A 21656-nucleotide genomic window follows, 5' to 3' on the forward strand; every position below is an offset into this window, starting at 1 on the left:
CTCAGAAACTACTGGGGGCATTTTGACCAAACTTTGTCAGAATGATGTATTGGTACCCTAGTTGTGTCCCCTTTGAAAATCAGACTGGTTCAACAATTTTTGAGTGAGTTATTGCCCTTTGTTTATTTTTATAATTTACATAGATTTATATAGGGAAAAAGTTTGAAAATCTTCTTGTCCAAAACCACAGGGCCTAGGGCTTTGATATTTGGTGTGTAACATCATCTAGTGGTCCTCTACCAAGATTGTTCAAATTATTTCCCTGGGGTCAAATATGGCCCCGCCCCGGGGGTCACATGAGGGAAAACTTTGAAAAACTTCTTGTCCAAAACCACAGGGCCTAGGGCTTTGATATTTTGTTTGTGACATCATCTAGTGGTCCTCTACCAAGATTGTTCAAATTATTCCCCTAGGGTCAAATATGGCCCCACCCTGGGGGTCACATGGTTTACATAGACTTATATAGGGAAAAACTTTGAAAATCTTCTTGTCCAAACCACAAGGCCTAGGGCTTTTATATTTGTAATGTAGCGTCATCTAGTGGTTCTCTACCAAGTTTGTTCAAATTATCCCTGCAGGGTCAAATTTGACCCCGTCTTGGGGATCACATGGTTCATATAGACTTATATAGGGAAAAACTTTTAAAATCTTCTTGTCCATAACCTACAACATTCAAATTTGGACCACATGTATAGTTTTGATTGGCAAAATGAACCTTGACATGAGTTGACCTTGATCTTGACCTAGTGACCTACTTTCACATTTCTGTAGCTACAGCCTTCAAATTTGGACCACATGCATAGGTTTGTGTACCGAAACAAACTTTGACCTTGACATTGACCTAGTGACCTACTTTCACATTTTTGAAAGTACAGGCTTCGAATTTGGACCACATGCATAGTTTTGTGACCTTGATTTTGATCTAGTGACCTACTTCCACATTTCTCAAGCTACAGCCTTCAAATTTGGACCACGTGCATAATTTTGTGTATCGAAATGAACTTTGACATTGAGATTGACCTAGTTACCTGCATTCACATTTCTGAAGCTACAGGCTTCAGATTTGGACCACATGCATAGTTTTGTGTTCTGAATTGAAATTTGACCTTGATTTTTACCTAGTACCTACTTTGACATTTCTCAAGCTACAGCCTTCAGATTTGAAGCACATGCATAGTTTTGTGTACCGAAATGAACTTTGACCTTGAAATTGATCTAGTGACCTACTTTCACATTTCTCAAGCTACAGCTTTCAAATTGGACCACATGCATGGACCACATGTACAGTTTTGTGTACTGAAATGAACTTTGACCTTGATTTTGATCTTGAGCTAGTCTTGAAATTTGGAACATTAAAAAATGGCTCAGTGGTGGGCGCAAAGTTCACTCTGTGATCTCTTGTTTAATAGTTCGACTTTTTGAAATTTTTCAAATAGTTGAACTTTAGTTGTCACCCTTTGTTTGCCTCCACATCGTTAAAGGTTTTGCATGTTTTCTAAAACTACTAGGCCAAATACTTTCAAACTTCACATATATATTTGACATCACAATTTGACCCCACAGGACAATTTACATAACTCTAGCTTTTATTTGATCAAAATTATGCTTCTTTTAACATAAAAAAATTTGTGACAAGTTTGCATGTAAGCATGTTTTTTTTTTTTCAAGAATTACTTGACCAAAAGATTTCAGACCCTCTCTTTGGCATCATGGGATTACATCACCTGGCAAATGTCATGAATCTGGTTTACATTTTAGCAAAGTTATGCCCCTTTCTCATGTTAAAAAAATTGCTAAAACTTTTGCATGTAAGCATGCGTTAGGTGGAAGGGCTTCAAACAGTCAAGCTCTTGTTACTTACACAGGTGTTTTAACCAGATGTTTCTTCTTATCTGGGCATCAGCATCACATTTGCATATAAATATTTTCAAGGCTATATTTTAAAAACTGCTTGGTATTTATCTATTTGTATTATTAATAGTATTGTAGCATTTTTAGCTCACCTGAGCACGAAGTGCTCAAGGTGAGGTATTGTGACCGGTCATTGTCCGGCGTCTGTCATCTGTCAATATTTGCCTTGTGAACACTCTAGAGCCACAGTTGTGACCCAATCTTTATTAAACTTGGTCAGAATGCTTGTCTTTATGATCTCTAGGTCAAGTTCAAAACTGGATTATGTGGGGTCAAAAGTCAAAAACTGGGTCTGTAGGCCAGATCATAGGAAAAGCTTGTGAACACTCTGGAGGCCACAGTTGTGACTCAATTTTTATGAAACTTGGTCAGAATGTTTGTCTTGATGATCTCTAGGTCAAGAATGAAACTGGGTCATGTGGGGTCAAAAACTAGGTCACTAGGCCAGATCAAAGGAAAATCTTATTAATATTCTAGAGACCACAATTTAACTTCGAAACTCATGAAAATCAGTAAGAATGTTTGTCTTGATGACTTCTAGGTCAAGTTTAAATCTAGGTTATATAGGGTCAAAAACTATGTCACCTGGTCAAATCAAAGGAAAAACTTGTGAACACTCTAGAGGCCACAGTTGTGACTCAATCTTTATGAAACTTGGTCAGAATATTTGTCTTAATGATCTCTAGGTCAGCTTTGAATCTGGGACATGTGGGATCAAAAACTAGGTCAGTAGGCCAGATCAAAATTAATGAAAATATTGTTAACACTCTAGAGTCCATAGTTGAAGTTTGAAACTCATGAGAATTGGTCAGTATGTTTGTCATAGTGACATCTAGGTCAAGAACGAATTTGGGTCATGTGGGATTAAAAACTAGGTCATCAAGTTAAATCAAAGGAAAAGCTAGATGATACTCCAGAGGCCACATTTATGATCCTATCTTCATGAAACTTGGCCAAAATGTTGATCTTGATGATCTTTAGCCTAAGTTCAAATCTGGATCATCTGGGGTCAAAAACTAGGTCACCTGTTAAAATCAAAGAAAAACATTATGCATGCAATAGGGGCTGCATTTTTAATTTGATATGCATGAAACTTGGTCAGAATGTTTGTTGGCTTGAAATTTGCATTGATTTTTATATGGGTTAAGTGGGGTCAAAAACAAGGTCACCAGGTCAAATCAAAGAATAAGCTTGTTTACACCCTATGGGGCGCAGTTTTGATTCTATCTTCATAAAACTTGGTCAAAATGTTTATCATGATGTCTTGGATGATTTTAAATCTGGGTCACATGGGGTCAAAAACTAGATCACTAGGTCAAATCATAGGAAAAGCTTGTATACACACTAAAGGCCACTTTTTGCTCTAATCTTCCCATAACTTTGTCAGAGCTTTGTTTTCATGAAATTATGGATAAGTTCGAATCTTGGTCATTTGGGGCAGAAAAATAAGTAACTAGGTCAAGTCAAAGAAAATGCTTGTTTACACTCTAGAGGCCAAGTTTTTTTGTGAAATCTTAATGAAAATTGGTCAGAATATTTGTCTCCATAAAATCACTAGGTAAAACATGTTTACACTGTTATAGATTGTTACTCGGGTGAGCGACCTAGGGCCATCTTGGCCCTCCTGTTTTTAATTAAAAATTTGATTAAAATGTGAGTGAGCAGAACATGTGATTCAGCACACTTGTTTTCTGGAGTCCCGTGTTGTAAATAATGTTGTCCTATAGAAAATGTCCAATTTTGTTTTGTAGAAGATGGCTCCAACAAAGGACTACAGGCAAGTTTTATTTGAGGCCGGACTTGGGGAGAGGAAAATAACTTTTTTAAAAGATGCATACCCTGAAAGTTTCAAGTCAAAACTGGAAGATGTTTTTCCCAAATTGAAGGACTGTTGTGGGTTTGAGCTGCTAAGAACCACCTTAGACAGTAGATCACAACTGGAGGTTATGAAAAAGCCTGCTGGTGGATTCACAGCTGCATACCTGGCAGATGAAAGTAGTCTGGGTCAGGCCATGTGCTACATACGGCCGATGCAAAAGGACATACCCATTGATGAAGGAAATACAAAGGTAAAAGGGATGATAATATACAATGTTATAACATGAAATAAAAGTACAGCCTCAGTTGGTAATCGATCCGACATCAACTCATCCCATAAGATTTTAAAAGAACTTTCTAATGACATCATATACTGCCCATATTTGTACTGGTGTGCAAATCGTTGTGGTTCGGACAAGTTATACGGATGCTTATAAGGCACAAGGAAAAGCGTATTCTTCCAAAATGTCAAATGTCAGAAGCTCTGTGCATGTGCTGAAAGGACATACATTTTAATTAGATAGTATATATCCCATTTGGTTAATAGTAATATTATTTGAGTGGGTACCTAAAAAGTTAGTCATCTTTACAGGTTTTTTTTCTCGGTGTGAAGTAATAGTTAAGTGCACCAATTTACTGAATATATTTATGCTATTCCTTCTGTCCACGTGAAAATAGAAATATTTGATAATTAAAAAATGACCTTTTAAAAATATTTGAAGCAAAATGGACAACACTCTTGTATTGACAGTATTTCACTGACTGAGATTTTCCCAGTTATAGTCTGTATCAAAAGTCTCAACAGCTAAATAAATTCAGTAGAGTATATTGTAAGTTTAATCTACTTTCAACACTTTGAAAGAGCCTACATTGAACTTTTATTTGTTTTTAGCTCACCTGAGCCAAAGGCTCATGGTGAGCTTTTGTGACCGCTCAATGTCCATCGTGTGTCCACAGGTGGCAGTAACGTACCTAGGATACAGTATGGATCCATGAGCCATATGCACTTAAATTTACTACAATTATAATGTTTTCTTAGGAAAAAAATGACAAAAAGCCATTTTGAAAAAAATTTGCTCCTGTGACAATGAGCCATGAGAAAGGTGATCAAGAACAGTTTGACATGTGCACTGCTTCCAGGTCCGTATTTTTTTTTCAAAACAATATTACCTTATTAATGGTTGGCCCCCTTTTCGGCAAAAGATTAATCTTTCAGAAAAACCTTACTTCAAAACCCAGTTCCAAACCGTTTACGCATCATGAGCGACCAACGGCATACGAAACGATAGTGATTTCTCCACTCGAATAAATCCCACACATTTTTCGCACCGAAGTCTCCCCCGTAAAACAAATCAAGTACACCATGTCAGTTAAAAATAGCACTGCAAGCAGTCAGAATAGGCTAAATATAGGCTTACAAGACTAAAAATAAGGTTCAATTCTACTTAATTACTTACCAGTTGTTATTTATTTGAATTTGGTAAATAATCCTCGTGAGCCATCGCTGCTTGTTTATATTCGGGTACTCTTTTGATTTTATCGCTACGTTTGAAATACGTAAACTGTCTCCGCCAATGAAAACGTTCTTTACAACCACCGTCTTGTCAACGGCAATCATGGCAGGCGAAGGTAATTTCCGAAAGCGAAAATGTTAAATAGCGAATTTGTAAGTAACAAAGTAGGGTTGAACCTAGTTTTCGGTCTTGTCAGTTTGTGTTTAGTCTGTTATGAACGGTTATATCGTTATTTTAAACTCGCACTGTGAGCTTGATGTGTTTTAGGGGGGAGACTTCGATGCGAAAAATGTGTGGGATTTATTCGGGTGGAGAAATCACTATCGTTTCGTATGCCGTTGCTCCCTTGTGATGCGTAAACGGTTTGGAACTGGGTTTCGAAGTAAGGTTTTTCAGAAAGATTAATCTTTTGCCGAAAAGGCGGCCAACAGTTGATAAGGAAATATAATTTTGAAAAAAAAAATACGGACCTGGAAGCAGTGCACATGTCAAACTGTTCTTGATCACCTTTCTCATGGCTCATTGTCACAGGAGCAATTTTTTTTTTCAAAATGGCTTTTTGTCATTTTTTTCCTAAGAAAACATTAAAATTGTAGTAAATTTAAGGGCATACTGCTCATGGACCCATACTGTATCCTAGGTACGTTACTGCCACCTGTGCGTGTGTCGTGGGTTGTGCGTCCGTTAACATTTTCAAAAAAAAATCTTCTTCTTGAAAACCACTGGACAGAATTACATCAAACTTAACAGGAATGATCCTTGGATGGTCCCCTTTCAAAATTGTTCAAAGAATTGAATTCCATGCAGAACTCTGGTTGCCATGGCAACCAGCAGGAAAATCTTTAAAAATCTTCTTGTCCAAAAACCCCAAGGCATAGAGCCTTGATATTTGGCGTGTGACATCATCTAATGGTCCTCTATGAAGATTGTTAAAATAAGGCCCCTGGGGTGAAAAGAGGCCCCACCAAGCGTCCCAAGTTTACATAGACTTGTATAGGATCATGAAAAGTAATAGGAAGGTAGATCATGACCAGCAGATGACGGCTTTTGATTTTCAGATCAATAGGTCAAAGGTCACATCAACCCAGAACAGTAGAACTTTTTTTGCCAGATAACTACAGAATGCTTTGTTCTAAGATCAAATTTGATATGGAGCTCACGTTAATAGACTCATAAATGACATATAATTATTGATTTGAGGTCAGCACGTCAAACACCAAAATAATTTCTGTTCCTAGTGCAGTTACTGAATGAATCAAGGCTGGCAGTTTGTGTTCTACATGTTCCTGTTTTTAGCTCAACAGAGCACAAAGTGCTCAAGGTGAGCTGTTGTGACCGGTCATTGTCCTGCGTCAACATTTGCCTTGTGAACACACTACAGGCCACATTAAACCCAATCATTATGAAACTTGGTCAGAATGTTAGTCTTGGTGATCTCTAGGTCAAGTTTGAAACAGGGTCATGTTGGGTGGAAAACTAGGTCAGTAGGTCAGATCAAAGGAAAAGCTTGTGAACACTAGAGACCACATTTTTTACCCAATCTTTTTGAAACTTGGTCAGAATGTTAGTCTTGATGATCTCTAGGTCAGTTTCCAAATTGGGTCATGTATGGTCAAAAACTAGGCCTGTAGGTCAGATCAAAGGAAAAGCTTGGGAACACACTGGAGACCACATTTTTGACCCAATCTTTATGAAACTTAGTCAGAATGTTAGTCTTGATGATCTCTAGATCAAGTTCAAAACTGGGCCATGTGGGGTCAAAAACTAGGTCAGTAGGTCAGATCATAGGAAAAGCTTGTGAACACTATAGAGACCACAGTTTTTACCCAATCTTTATGAAACTTGGTCAGAATGTGAGTCTTGATGATCTGTAGGTCAGGTTCGAAACTAAGTCATGTTGGATCAAAAACTAGGTCAGAAGGTCACATCAAAGGAAAAGCTTGTGAACACTCTAGAGACTACATTTTTGACCCAGTCTTTATGAAACTTGTTCAGAATGTTAGTCTTGATGATCTCTAGGTCAAGATCGCTTTATGAAACTTGGTCAGAATGTGAGTCTTGATGATCTGTAGGTCAAGTTCGAAACTGGGTCATGTGGGGTCAAAAACTAGGTCAGAAGATCAGATCAAAGGAAAAGTTTGTGAACACTCTAGAGACTACATTTTTGACCCAATCGTTAGTCAGAATGTTAGTCTTGATGATCTCTAGATCAAGTTCGAAACTGAGTCATGTATGGTCAAAATCTAGGTCAGTAGGTTAGATCAAAGGAAAAGCTTGTGAACACTCTAGAGACCACATTTGTGACCCAATCATTATGAAACTTAGTTAAAATGTGAGTCTTGATGATCTCAAGGTCAAGATCGAAACTGGGTCATGTGGGATCAAAAACTAGGTCAGTAGGTCAGATCAAAGGAAAAGCTTGTGAACACTCTAGAGACCACAGTTTTGACCCAATCGTTAGTCAGAATGTTAGTCTTGATGATCTCTAGATCAAGTTCGAAACTGGGTCATGTATGGTCAAAATCTAGGTCAGTAGGTTAGATCAAAGGAAAAGCTTGTGAACACTCTAGAGACCACATTTGTGACCCAATCATTATGAAACTTAGTCAGAATGTGAGTCTTGATGATCTCTAAGTAAAATTCGAAACTGGGTCATGTGGGGTCAAAAACTAGAATAGTAGGTCAGATCAAAGGAAAAGCTTGTGAACACTCTAGAGACCACATTTGTGACCCTATCTTTATGAAACTTGGTCAGAATGTTTGTCTTGATGATCTGTAGGTCAGGATTGAAACTTGGTAATGTGGGGTCAAAAACTAGGTCAGTAGGTCAGATCAAAGGAAAAGCTTATGAACACTTTAGAGACCACATTTTTGACCCAATCTTTATGAAACTTGTTCCGAATTTTAGTCTTGATGATCTCTAGGTCAAGATCGAAACTGGGTCATGTGGGATCAAAAACTAGGTCAGGAGGTCGGATCAAAGGAAAAGCTTGTGAACACTCTGGAGACCACATTTTTGACCCAATCTTTATGAAACTTAGTCAGAATGTTAGTCTTGATGATCTCAAGATAAATTTCAAAACTGGGCCATGTGGGGTCAAAAACTAGGTCAGTAGGTCAGATCATAGGAAAAGCTTGTGAACACTATAGAGACCACAGTTTTGACCCAATCTTTATGAAACTTGGTCAGAAAGTTTGGCTTGATGATTTCTAGGTCAAGTTTGAATCTGGGTCATGTATGGTCAAAAACTAGGTCACCTGGTCAAATCAAAGGAAAAGTTTGTGGACACTTTTAGAGGCCACAGTTGTAACTCAAACTTTATGAAGCTATGTCAGAATGTTTGTTTTAATGATTTCTAGGTCAAGTTTGAATCTGGGTCATGTGGGGTCAAAAACTAGGTCATCCGGTCAAATCAAGGGAAAAGCTTATGAACACTCTAGAGGCCACAGTTGTAACCAAATCTTTATGAAATTTAATCAGAATGTTTGTCTTGATGATGTTTAGGTCAAGTTTAACTCTTGGTCATGTGGGGTCAAAAACTAGGTCAGTAGGCCGGATCAACTCTTGTGAGCGATATATAGGGCCATCATGGCCCTCTTGTTTGCTTTTTTTCAAACGGTGAGAACTGGTACCTAAATAAAATGTGTTGGATATTTTAACTAGGAGGCGGCTGAGGCTGTGGAAATTGAAAACGTGACTGCTACAACAAGTTGTACTCCACTTCGGTCATCCTACAGGTCAGCAAATACAAACCGATTGTACTATACCAGGGAGGGACCAATGTTGCACTGGACGCACCGATTCTGTTTGTTAGCCAACTCAACACAGGTAACATTATTTATGGTAGATTCGCCTAAAGATCTTGCCACTAAGTTGTTAGCTCACCTGAGCACTGCTCGATGTCTGTCGTCTGTCTGTTTGTATGTGTGTCTGTCAACATTTAGCTTGTGTATGCAATAGAGGCTGTATTTTTCAGCTGATCTTCATGAAATCTGGTTAGAATGATTACCTTGCTGAAATCTAGGCCAAGTTCGAAAATGGATTATATGGGGTCAAATCAAAGAAAAACCTTGTGTATGCAGTAGAGGCTATATTTTTATGCCCCCGAAGGGAGGCATATAGTTTTTGAACAGTCTGTCGGTCTGTCAGTCTGTCGGTCTGTCCGCAATTTTCGTGTCCGGTCCATATCTTTGTCATCCATGGATGAATTTTCAAATAACTTGGCACGAATGTGTACCACAGTAAGACAACGTGTCGCACGCAAGACCCAGGTCCGTAGCTCAAAGGTCAAGGTCACAGACATTAAAGGTCATTTTTCATGATAGTGCATTGATGGGCGTGTCCGGTCCATATTTTTGTCATCCATGGATGGATTTTCAAATAACTTGGCATGAATGTGTACCACAGTAGGACGACATGTTGCGTGCAAGACCCAGGTCCTTGGCTCAAAGTTCAAGGTCACACTTAGACGTTAAAGGTCAGTTTTCATGATAGTGCATTGATGGGCGTGTCCGGTCCATATCTTTGTCATTCATTCATGTTTACAAAAGCATCTTCTAGTTTTCAATTGATTTTCATGAATTTTGGTCAGAATGATTACCTTGATAAAATTTAGGCCAGGTTCGAAAATGGGTCATCTGGGGTCAAAAACTAGGTCACTAGGTCAAATCAAAGAAAAAACTTGTGTATGTGATAGAGGCTGTATTTTTTAACTGATCTTCATGAAATTTTGTCAGAATAATTGCCTGGATAAAATCTAGATCAATTTTGAAAATGAGTCATATGAGGTCAAAAACTAGGTCACTAGATCAAATCAAAGAAAAACCTTGTGTATGCTATAGAGGCTGTACCTTTCAATTGATCTTCATGAAATTTGGTCAGTATGATTGCCTTGATTAAATCTAGGTTGAGTTTGAATATAGATCATCTGAATTAAAAAACTAGGTCACTAGGTCAAATCACAGAAAAAAAGTGTATGCGATAGAGGCTGTATTTTTCAATTGATCTTCATGAAATTTGGTCAGAATGGTTGCTTTGATTACATCTAGATCGAGATTGAATATGGGTCATCTGGGATCAAAAAGTAGGTCACTCGGTCAAATCAAAGAAAAACTTTGTGTATGCCATAGAGGCTGTATTTTTCAATTGATCTTCATGAAATTTAGTCAGAATGATTGCCTTGATGAAATCTAGGTCGGGTTTGAATATGGGTCATCTGAGGTCAAAAACTAGGTCACCAGGTCAAATAAAAAAAACTTTGTATATGCAATAGAGACTGTATTTTTCAATTGGTCTTCAAGAAATTTGGTCAGAATGATTGCCTTGATCAAATCTAGGTCATGTTTTAATATGGATCATCTGGGGTCAAAAACTAGGTCACTAGGTCAAATCAAAGTAAAACCATGTGTATGCGATAAAGACTGTATTTTTCAATTGATCTTCCTGTAATTTTGTCAGAATGATTGCCTTGATAAAATATAGGCCAAGTTTGAATATGGGTCATCTTGGGTCAAAAACTAGGTCACTAGGTCAAATCAAAGAAAAACCTTGTGTATGCAATAGAGACTGTATTTTTCAATTGATGTTCATGTAATTTTATCAGAATGATTGCCTTGATAAAATCTAGGTCAAGTTTGAATATGGGTCATCTGGGGACTGAAACTAGGTCACTAGGTCATATCTAAGAAAATACTTGTTTAAACTCAAGAAACCACGTTTTGGGTCCAATTCTAATGAAAATTGGAGAGAATATTTGTTTCCATGAAATCACTGGGGCAAACATGTTTACACTGTTACGGTGTGTTTCTCAGGTGAGAGACCTAGGGCCATCTTGGCCCTCTTGTTTAGCTATTGTGACCAGTCATTTTCTGGCGTATTTCGTCCTTTGTGCATCATCTGTCAACATTTGCCTTGTGAACACTCTAGAGACCACATTTGTGACCCAATCTTTATGAATCTTGGTCAGATTGTTAGTCTGGATGATCTCTAGTTTGAGTTCAAAACTGGGTCATGTTGGGTCAAAAATAGGTCAGTAGGCCAGATCAAAGGAAAAGCTTGTGAACACTCTAGAGGCCACAGTTGTGGCCCAATATTTTTGAAACTTGGTCAGAATAATTGTCATGATGATTTCTAGGTCAAGTTCAAATCTGGGTCATGTGGGGTTAAAACCTAGGTCACTCTGTCAAATCAAAGGAAAAGCTTGTGAACACTTTAGAGGCCACAATTTTGACTCAATCTTTATGAAACTTGGTCAGAATGTATGTCTTGGTGATCTCTAGGTCAAGTTTGAAACTGGGGCATATGGGGTCAAAAGCTAGGTCAGTAAGCCAGATCAAAGGAAAAGCTTGTGAACACTCTGGAGACCACAGTTGTGACCCAATATTTATGAAACTTGGTCAGAATGATTGACTTGATGATTTCTAGGTCAAGTTTGAATCTAAGTCATGTGGTTTCAAAAACTATGTCACCCTGTCAAATCAAATGAAAAGCTTGTGAACACTTTAGAGGTATAATTTTGACTCAATCTTTATGAAACTTGGTCAGAATGTTTGTCTTGATGACTTCTAAGTCAAGTTTTAAACTGGATCATGTGGAGTCAAAAACTATGTCACTATGCCAGATCAAAGGAAAATCTTGTCAACACTCTAGGGACCACAATTTTAGTTTGAAACTCATGAAAATTAATCAGAATGTTTGTCTTGATAATCTATAGGTAATCTTAGAATCTGGGTCATGTGGGGTCAAAAACTAGGTCACACAGTAAAATCAAAGGAAAAGCTTGTGAACACTCCAGAGACCACAGTTGTGACCCAGTCTTTATGAAATTTGGTCAGAATGTTTATCTTGATGATTTCTAGGTCAGTTTTGAAACTGGTTCATATGGAGTCAAAAACTAGATCAGTAGGCCAGATCAAAGAAAAAACTTAACACTCTACAGACCATAATTTAAACTCATGAAAATTAGTGAGAATGTTTGTCTTGATGACCTCTAGGTCAAGTTCAAATCTTGGTGACCATATAGGGTCAAAAACTAGGTCACTAGGTCAAATCATATCAAAGGAAAAGCTTTTGAACACTGAAGAGGCCACAGTTGCGACTTAATCTTTATGAAATTTTGTCAGAATGTTTGTCTTGATGATCTTTAGGTCAAGTTTGAATCTGGGTCATGTGGGGTCAAAAACTAGGTCAGTAGGCCAGATCAAAGGAAAAGCTTGTGAACACTCTAGAGGCCACAGTTGTGACTCAATCTTTATGAAATTTGGTCAGAATGTTTGTCTTTATGATGTTGATGTTTAAGGTAAATTCGAAACTGGGTCATTTGGGGTCAAAAACTAGGTAAGTAGGCCAGATAAACTCTGGTGAGCGGTGTAGTGCCATCACGGTCCTCTTGTTTAATTAAGTATGTGATTAAAATGCAAGAGAGCAGGACATATGATTCAGCACACTTGTCTTCTGGAGTTCCTTGTTGCAAATTATGTTGTTCTATAGAAAACGTCCAATTTTGTTTTGAAGGAGATGGCTCCCAACAGGAACTGCAGACAAGTTTTATTTGAGGCCGGACTTGGGGAGAGGAAGATAACTTTTTTAAAAGATGCATACCCTGAAAGTTTCAAGTCTAAGCTGGAAGATGTTTTCCCCAAATTAAAGGACTGTTGTGGATTTGAGCTGCTAAGAACCAGGTTAGACAGTAAAATACAACTGGAGGTTATGAAAATGCCTGCTGCTGGATTCACGACTGCGTACCTGGCAGATGAAAGTAATCTGGGTCAGGCCGTATGCTACATACGGCCGTATCAAAAGGACATACCCATTGATGAAGGAAGAAAACAGGTAGAAAGGATAATAATATACAATGTTATATTAACGTCTAAGTGTAAACAGAGAAACACTGACAAAGTAATAACAATACAATTACTGAAAAGTTTAAAGAAAACGTCATATTGTATATGTTGTGTGTGTAAAAAATGTCTTAAAGACTAACGAAAAAAGAATGTGTTTCCTTGATGGTAAATATACATAACTTAGAGAATTCTTCAGTGTTTGCTCAGTAAATAGAGCTGTTCTCACTTGAACATCAACATTGGCATCACACTTTGGTTAAAGTTTTGTTTGGAAGGTTTCAATTATCTTGTGTATTGGATTGAAACTAGTCATCAAACCTTCTGACATAATTAAATTAGATAACTCTTGGTTGAATATAATGTAAATTATGGCCCTTTTTAGCTCAACTTTTGAACTGGTTTAGCAATTGCTCTCACTTGTACATCTACATATGCATATGCATATCGATTTGATTTTGTTGTCTGCTGCCTTTTCTGAAGAAATAAAAGGGCAGAAATAAGGTGCATTCTTCTTTCAGTCTGTCCCACACACTTTGTGTCCGGTTCATAACTCTGCCATTCATGAAAGGATCTTTAAATAACTTGGCATAAATGGTCACCATTATGAGACTACATGTGTCGCCCTAAGGTCAAGGTCACACTTCCAGGTTAATGGTTAACAGGGTCTATTTTGTGTCCAGTCCATAACTGCAATTCATCAAGGGGTTTTGAAATTTATAAATGTTCCCCATAATGAGACGATGTGTCATGCTCATGACTTGTACCCTTAGCTCCAAGTTCAAGATCACACTTAGAAGTCAAATGTTAACACAAAGTTAAATCAAGTTTTTAGAACTAAATAAGTGTCATGCATTTCTTTGGTTTATCAATTACCCCCCTTTAATATGATAAAACATTTCCTAAGATTTTAATTTGTTTTTTTCTTAACAGATTAAAAATTAAATCACCTTAAATACTTTAAATACATACTGGTTTGAGTTGTAAATTCGGCCAGGTCATAAAATATTCGACCACCCGCTTTAAAGCTTTTTTTTCGAGCCAGATGCTTGAGAACGCATCTGTGTCATCACAAGCACTTGCATTGCAACAAAGTCGGCAAAAAACAACAAGTTGAAGTGAGTAGAAAAAAAGTTGTCCTTCCCTTAAGTTGTGTACTCTAAATAAAAACTAAATTGTCTCGTGGGTCGCGTGACGTCATCGCACGCGCTCCTTTATGCTGAGGGTTAATTTAAATCTAAACTTTATATTACAAAAAGAACATACCCTAACTAGCATAAAACGTGTTAAAACCAAGAAAATGAATATAATATTATTGTCCCTCAACGTCATTGAATTTCCATGTCTGTGTTTTTTCACGGTGACGTCATTTTCTTTGAATTATCCGTTTTGGTGCCATAATACATTTATGCTTTGCCACGAAACGTGCATATGTAAAAAGGTGTTATAATAGCACGTGAGCGAGAAATTCTCTTTACTCTCCTGTTGAAACACCCCCAAAAGGTGATAAGAACAGCAGTTTTATGCTAGAATGTGTGATAAACAGTGACGTAAAAATTAAACTACGTCATGCTTGTGTGAGAAGGATGACAGGCGCTTTTTAAATCTTTTTTGGCAAATATTTCCAGCAAGGTATGCTATTGAAAATTGATTGCAGTTTGTTGAAAAAAGAACAATTTTGGCTGTAGCATCGATTTATTTCCAAGAAAATGTTGAAAATACATCCAACTTTATGTTTAAAAAGTGACTGAATATTTACAACCTCTAGAAGGTAAAATGTGGGGGCTAAACCTGTCTGTTATTTTAAGCGCTGTTTTATTGTTTACCATACTGTAAACAGCCGTTAATGATAACAATCAATGTTGCTTGTATTAAAGCATAAATGGTAGAAATTTTGTACACATCAATTGTAAAACAAAAGAAACATTTATGAAAAACCGCAAAAAGAGGCCGAATTTACGACTCGAACCAGTATATATCATTTGAAAGTGTTCAGCAATTTTAGATTTCTAGACATTTTCAAAGTTCATAGCATCTGGAAGAATTATATTATAATTGTATAGAACTTTATATACATTGTTAGTATGTTGCCCTATTACTTAGAATGTGTTGTATTGGCATGTAATATGTTTTGTAAAAAATGTTCCTTGGTGGGGGACGTTGGTAACTCAGTTAAAAAGTCATTTTTTCTATTACAGTTTCAAATAAATGATACTTATTTAACAGAATAATAAAATAGAGAGCAAAAGTTTTGCTTTGAGGTCAGTCATGCATATTAATTAATCAAAGTAGTCAGGAAAATGCAATACCAAAGGTGCAATACGGAATTTTTTCTGCCTGTTCGTTTTTACTAAAGAAATACAAAGCATATTTTTAAAAGAATTTATGTAATAGATGGAGAATAAATATTACTTAAAGCTTTATTGTTTATGTTAAGAAATTGATCCCTATTGTTATAAGTTCAGAGGTCAAGTTTTCAAAATGCTTCAGACTGAAAAATACGCACTCACTTTTCTCTGAGTGTACAGCCCTTGTTTGGTTTAATGTCAGATCTATTTTATTAGCTTACCTGAGTCAGAGGCTCAAGGTGAGCTTTTGTGACCACTTGATGTCTGTCATGTGTAGTCAGTCGTCCGTCTGTCAACAATTTCTAAAAAAATCTTCTCCAAAACTACTGGGCAGATTTTCACCAAACTTCATAGGAATGACCCTTGGGTGGCCCCCTTCCAAAATTGCTCAAAGAATTAAAATCCATTTAGAACCATGGCAAAAAAGAGGAAAATCTTAAAAATCTTCTCAGAAACTGTTGCCAGATTTCAAAAATATTTTGTAGAAATGATCTCTAGATGACCGGGTCTACCAAAATTGCTAAAGTCATTCTATTTAAGTAAAAAAGATGGTGGCCAGGGAGCAGGGCATACTTCCCCACTATGGCTATATTGTAAATTTCAAAAATCTATTTTGCAAAACCACTGGACAGATTTACACCAAACCTCACAGGAATGATCCTTGGGTGGCCCACTTTCAAAATTGCCCAAAGAATTAAAATCCATTTAGAGCTTGGGTTGCCATGGCAACCGAAAGAAAAATCTTTAAAGATCTTCTTCATAAATGTTTTGTGGAATGGAAATATTCTCAAGGTTACTTTCTACAAAAACTACTTAAACCATTCTATTTCGGTAGAAAACGTGGCTGCCAGGGGTTGGGCTTATTTTCCCTATATGACTATATTGTATATTTCAAAAATCTTCTTCACTGAAACCTAGAGCTTAGATGTTTGGTATGTGGCATTGTCTAGTGGACTTTTACCAAGATTGTTTATGTTATGATACCAGGGTCAATATTGGCCCTGCCCTGTGGTCCCTTGAATTCACATCGAGTTCTATAGGAAAAACCAAATGTTCTTCTCTGAAACCGAAAGGCACAGAGCTTAGATATTTTACATGTAGCATTGTCTAGTGGTACATTGCTAAGATTGTTCAAATCATGACCCAGGGCTCATTAAAGCCCACCTCGGGGCCCACTTAGTTTTTATATTAAATAGGAAAAAGTACTCGAAAAATTATCTGACCGTATTTCCTAGACTGTTTAATTATAATCACCTGATGATCCAAAATAGTTAGGGGTCGCTTGACTGTGACCTTGACCTACTGACCTACTTCTTGTTAGTCCACCTGAGCAAAAAGTGCTCAAGGTGAGCTTTTGTGATCGCCCTGTATCCGTCGTCGTCTGTCATTAACAATTTGACTGTTAACACTCTAGAGGTCACAATTTTGGCCCAATCTCAATGAAACTTGGTCAAAATATTACCTTCAATAAAATCTTTGACGAGTTTGATACTATGTCATCTGGGGTCAAAAAACTAGGTCACCAGGTCAGATCAAAGGAAAAGCTTGTAAACACTCTAGAGGTCACAATTTTGGCCCAATCCTAATCAAACTTAGTCAGAATGTTACCCAAAAAAAAATAATGGACAAGTTCGATATTTGGTCATCTAGGGCCAAAACCTAGGTCACAAGGTCAAATCAAAGCTTGTTAACACTCTGGAGGCCGCATTTAGGACTGTATCTTTATGAAATTGGTCAATGATCTTTAGATCAAGCTCAAATCTGGATCATGTGGGATCAAAAACTAGATCACTAGGTCAAATCAAAGGAAAAGCTAGTTAACACTGGAGGCCACATGGAACTTGATCACATCTATAGGTCAATAGGTCAGGTGAGCGATACAGGGCCTTCAGGGCCATCTTGTTGTTTTAGATGCAGCTTTGAAATTTGGATGACATGTACAGTTTTGCACACTGATCTTAAAACTGACTTTCAGTGACCATTAATATGTCGTACTGACCTACTTCCTTAATATTTTTGCATCAGTTTGACATTTGAAACATGTTTACACAATTGGGTAAAAGATTTCAGTGCTTACTTATATTTGACTTTTTTACTTGATCTCTTACACTTGTCTATGTAGCTCATATTACTCAGGTGAGCAATCCAATGTCTTTCTTGTTTTTTGTTGGTCATCATGACCCTCTTGTTTGTAGATCTAAAATTAGTAAAGTCTGGAAACTTCCAAGTACAGTGATGTACACAACATGTTTATTGACTGGTAGCTTTATTCTTGCCTACCTAGCGGGGAAAGTATACATTTATCCGAGCACACACCAGGGATAGATATTCCTGTCTTTCCCTAGGGAAAAACCTTGTCTAAAATAGCATGCACTAAGGTGACGTCACATAGTACTGGTACCATTGTGACGTCATAAACTTTATAAGTAATGTCAGGAAATATCCAAACCTATTTGTCTCCACGATCTGTTTTTAACATGATAGGCAAGAAAAATGATCTAACATGTCTGCCTGTGTAAGACAGCTGTTTTCCCTACCCTCGGGACAGCATGGATGAAAAACCTCGCTAATGCTCGGTTTTCCATTCCACACTCCCTCGGGTAGGGAAAACCCCGTCTTACACAGGCAGGCATGTAAGATCCTTATATTCTTACATTTGACTTTCTGTCAGATGAGTTAAAAATGTCATGATGTGATAAACAGAATTTGCTTGCATATTTCAGACATGTGTTGGAGCTGAGGACAGGCCAGCTGAGGTGTATTTAGACATTGATTGTGTAAATATTAAGACAGAGGACAACTTTGAGCTTGAGGATGATGTCACTAACTATACTGAGGATGGTGTAAACTTGAATAGCAATGATAATGTCACTTCCAATGCTATGAATGTTGAGATTATTAAAACTGAGAATGATGTCATTGATAAGTCTTTAGATGTTGTTACCCTGAAAGAAGGGGACAGTGCCACTTTTAAAACTGAGAATGATGTCACTGATGATACTGTGGATGGTATCACTATTAAAGAAGAGGTTAGCTCCATTTTCAATAATGAGTATAATATCACTGACTATGCTATGGATAGTGCCAATATTAAAGCAGGGGATGATGTCACCATTAAAATTGAGAATGATATCACTGATAATACTGTTGATGATGTTACTGCTAAAGCTGAGAATGATGTCACTGATAAAACTGAGAATAGTGTAAACTTTAATAGCAATGATGATGTCACTTTCAATACTATAAATGTTGCCATTATTAAAACTGAGAATAATATTAATGATGATTCTTTGGATGGCGTTACTATTAAAGCAGGGAATAGCGCTACTTTTAAAACTAAGAATGATGACACTGATAAAACTGCGGTTGGCATTACTGTTAAAACTGAGAATGATGTCACTGATAGTACTGTGGATAGGTTAACAATTGAAGCAAGGGATGATACTGAGGATGATGTCATTTTTAAGAATGTGGATGATTTCCCTATTGGGACAGAGAATGAAGTCACTGTTATGACAGAGAATAATGTCACCTCCAGGACAGAGGATGGTGTCCCTTTTAATATTGTAGGTGATTCGCTCGAGTATGATGATATCACTGAGGATATCCCTAATCTGGCTGCGAATGTTGATAAGGAGGAAGAGTACAGTCCTGGTGTACTGGGTGAAGTGAATATTAAGAACTCAAGCACATCTTTGGTGTTGGTTGAAATGAGAGACCCAAATACATGTATATATTCTTTAATGAATAAAAACACAAGCACTCCTGTGTTAGATGTTATGGAATGGAAGAACACAGGCACACCCATGGTTCAGGACCAGTTTGAAATTCGCAAAACAATGTCATTGTTGTTCCACGACTATTGCAGTAAATCACCACATGTTAATAATGAAATGAAACCTAACCAGGAAGAGAAATTGAAGCACTATTGTCATCGTTGCACACAGACTAGTGAAACTAGTTCCACGCAGACAGATAAAATTGTATCAAATAGCCCAAAGACCATTATACCAGAGCTCAGAATTGAAGATATTGCACAAGATAGCAGTAGTGTTATGTTCTACACTGGTCTCTCAAATATTGAAACATTTTATGCTCTGTTCGATGAACTGAAAGACATCGACAGAAATAATGCAGGCAATGAAAGCAAGAGATATGATTTAGGAATGTTAAGAAAAGTTGATGAACTTTTATTGGTTTTAATGAGGCTTAGATTAGGGCTGCTTATTGAAGATTTAGCATATAGATTTCATATAACAAAGACAAGTTGTGCACACATATTTGCGAAGTGGATATCACATCTAAGTCTCAAATTAGACATATTAATGGCCTGGCCAGAGTCTCGATTTAAGAGCACTAGAAAGCCTTTATTTAGAAGTAATCGTAACAATACGCTGAGTATACAGTTGATAGAATTTCCTAGAAGTCCCAGTTTTTGTAAAGCATTGATTGGAATAACTCCTGATTCGAAAATCAAGTTCGTATCTGACTTCTATCGACAAACTGTTGATGAAAGAAATCTCACAGAAGCTTGTGGATTATTGGATTTGCTACATCCAGGAGACACTCTTGTTGCTGAGAGATGGTTTCATTCTTTATCAGACTTAACTGCTAAACGTGGCATCCGCTTGTTGTTACCATCTGATAAAAATGACACAAAAATCCAGATAAGTGGGGGAAACAGTTTAAAAGAATCAAAACATGTTAAAGGTTTACAAATGGTTACCAAACTTATAGGACAGAGGATAAGACATTTCAGGATACTTGGGGAAATGTTTGTTTCACTACCAATGGAAAGGGAAATCTGGAAAATTTGTGCTGGTTTAACAAATCTGCAGCCACCAATAATACTTTGATAGCAGATAAATGAGTTAAGTAGAAAGCCGAAGAAAATGGACATTGCAATTTATGTCAGAATTTGTTTATCTTACTTTTTGAAATTCAGATAGACTTTCCAAATGTATATCTTCATATCGTAATAACTGCATTGCCAGTCATACAGTTGAGTTTTGTAAATGAACATATGAGCCGCGCCATGAGAAAACCAACATAGTGTATTTGCGACCAGCATGGATCTAGACCAGCCTGTGATTCCGCACAGTCTGGTCAGGATCCATGATGTCTGCTAACGGTTTCTCTAATTGTAATAGGCTTTGAAAGTGAACAGCATGAATCCTGACCAGACTGCGCAGATGCGCAGACTGGTCTGGATCCATGCTGGTCGCAAACGCACTATGTTGGTCTTCTCATGGTGCGGCTCATATAAAATAAATGTTCCAGGATACTTTTAAAGTATTATAGATTGATGTAGCTTATTTCTACTCCCACATAATTTTTTTCTGGGGAGGGGGCGACACCTAAATTTGCTCTTGTCTGTATGCCAATCCATCCAGATTTGTGTTGTGCATATCTCAAAATGTATTTGACCTAATTCGGGTAAAGTCATTCAACCTCACAGGATTTTTATTCATCATAGGAAGTTGTGCACCTGGTGTTTTAATAGGATTTCACAGAACCAGACAAGAGTTATGGTCCATGACTTAGTCAAAACTATGCATAAGATAGACTTAAAAGTTTGTTTCAAAGGCTCTCGAAATATAATTGATGTAGGATTTTGAAACATTAAAGGAATATTATTAAGTGTGTGAAGTTGTGACCTGGGGTTTGTTTGAGATTTAACTCTGCCAGGCCAGACTTAACCTTGATTTCATAGTGTCAAATATTCTGGACAAGTTTTATGAAAATGAAATAGAAACACTATTATCATCTTTATATTACCATCCTATAATTGCAGGTTAGTAATCTATAACACACAAAGTCCTGTATTTGCACTATCAGGACTTTTACACACCTAATTGTAGAAGTATTAAATAGTGCGTCTTCTTTGCATAAAATAAATTATCTACTTCTTCACCATTATTGTGTCCATTTATGAGATACTTTGGGATCTTGTACACTTTCACCTGATTTTTACGCATGACTTTTGTCATGAAATTTATTTTGGTTTCAGTAATGTTTCTTTGTTGGTCATATGGCAACTTTCCAGCTTTGATGGAGGAGGAAGATGGTGCCTCTCCATGCATTATTTCATCAAGGGCGAGCACCTAGGTATAACCACCGACCTATAAGCAAGCTGGATAGCTTCCTCACATGAGTAATGCAACGCCCCAAGTGAAGCTCGAACGCACATCGGTGAGAGGCAAGTGATTTGAAGTCGGCGACTTTA

The 21656-nt window shown here is 37.2% G+C and overlaps 1 protein-coding gene across 2 annotated transcripts in view; it reads left to right on the forward strand.

The window, feature by feature from the left end:
* Positions 1 to 21346, forward strand: part of LOC123548416 (uncharacterized) — a 36684-nt gene extending 15338 nt beyond the window's left edge. For both annotated transcript variants that reach the window (XM_053546435.1, XM_053546436.1), the window contains exons 6-9: positions 3663 to 3980; positions 8908 to 9072; positions 12757 to 13074; positions 18154 to 21346. In XM_053546435.1, coding sequence (XP_053402410.1) covers positions 3663 to 3980; positions 8908 to 9072; positions 12757 to 13074; positions 18154 to 20286 — 2934 coding nt within the window. In that variant the 3' untranslated portion in view covers positions 20287 to 21346. The remainder of the gene's footprint in view (positions 1 to 3662; positions 3981 to 8907; positions 9073 to 12756; positions 13075 to 18153) is intronic.
* Positions 21347 to 21656: the final 310 nt, after the last annotated feature.

This window comes from Mercenaria mercenaria, chromosome 6 (assembly GCF_021730395.1).
Source record: "Mercenaria mercenaria strain notata chromosome 6, MADL_Memer_1, whole genome shotgun sequence".
In the NCBI taxonomy this organism is placed as follows: Eukaryota; Metazoa; Mollusca; class Bivalvia; order Venerida; family Veneridae; genus Mercenaria; species Mercenaria mercenaria.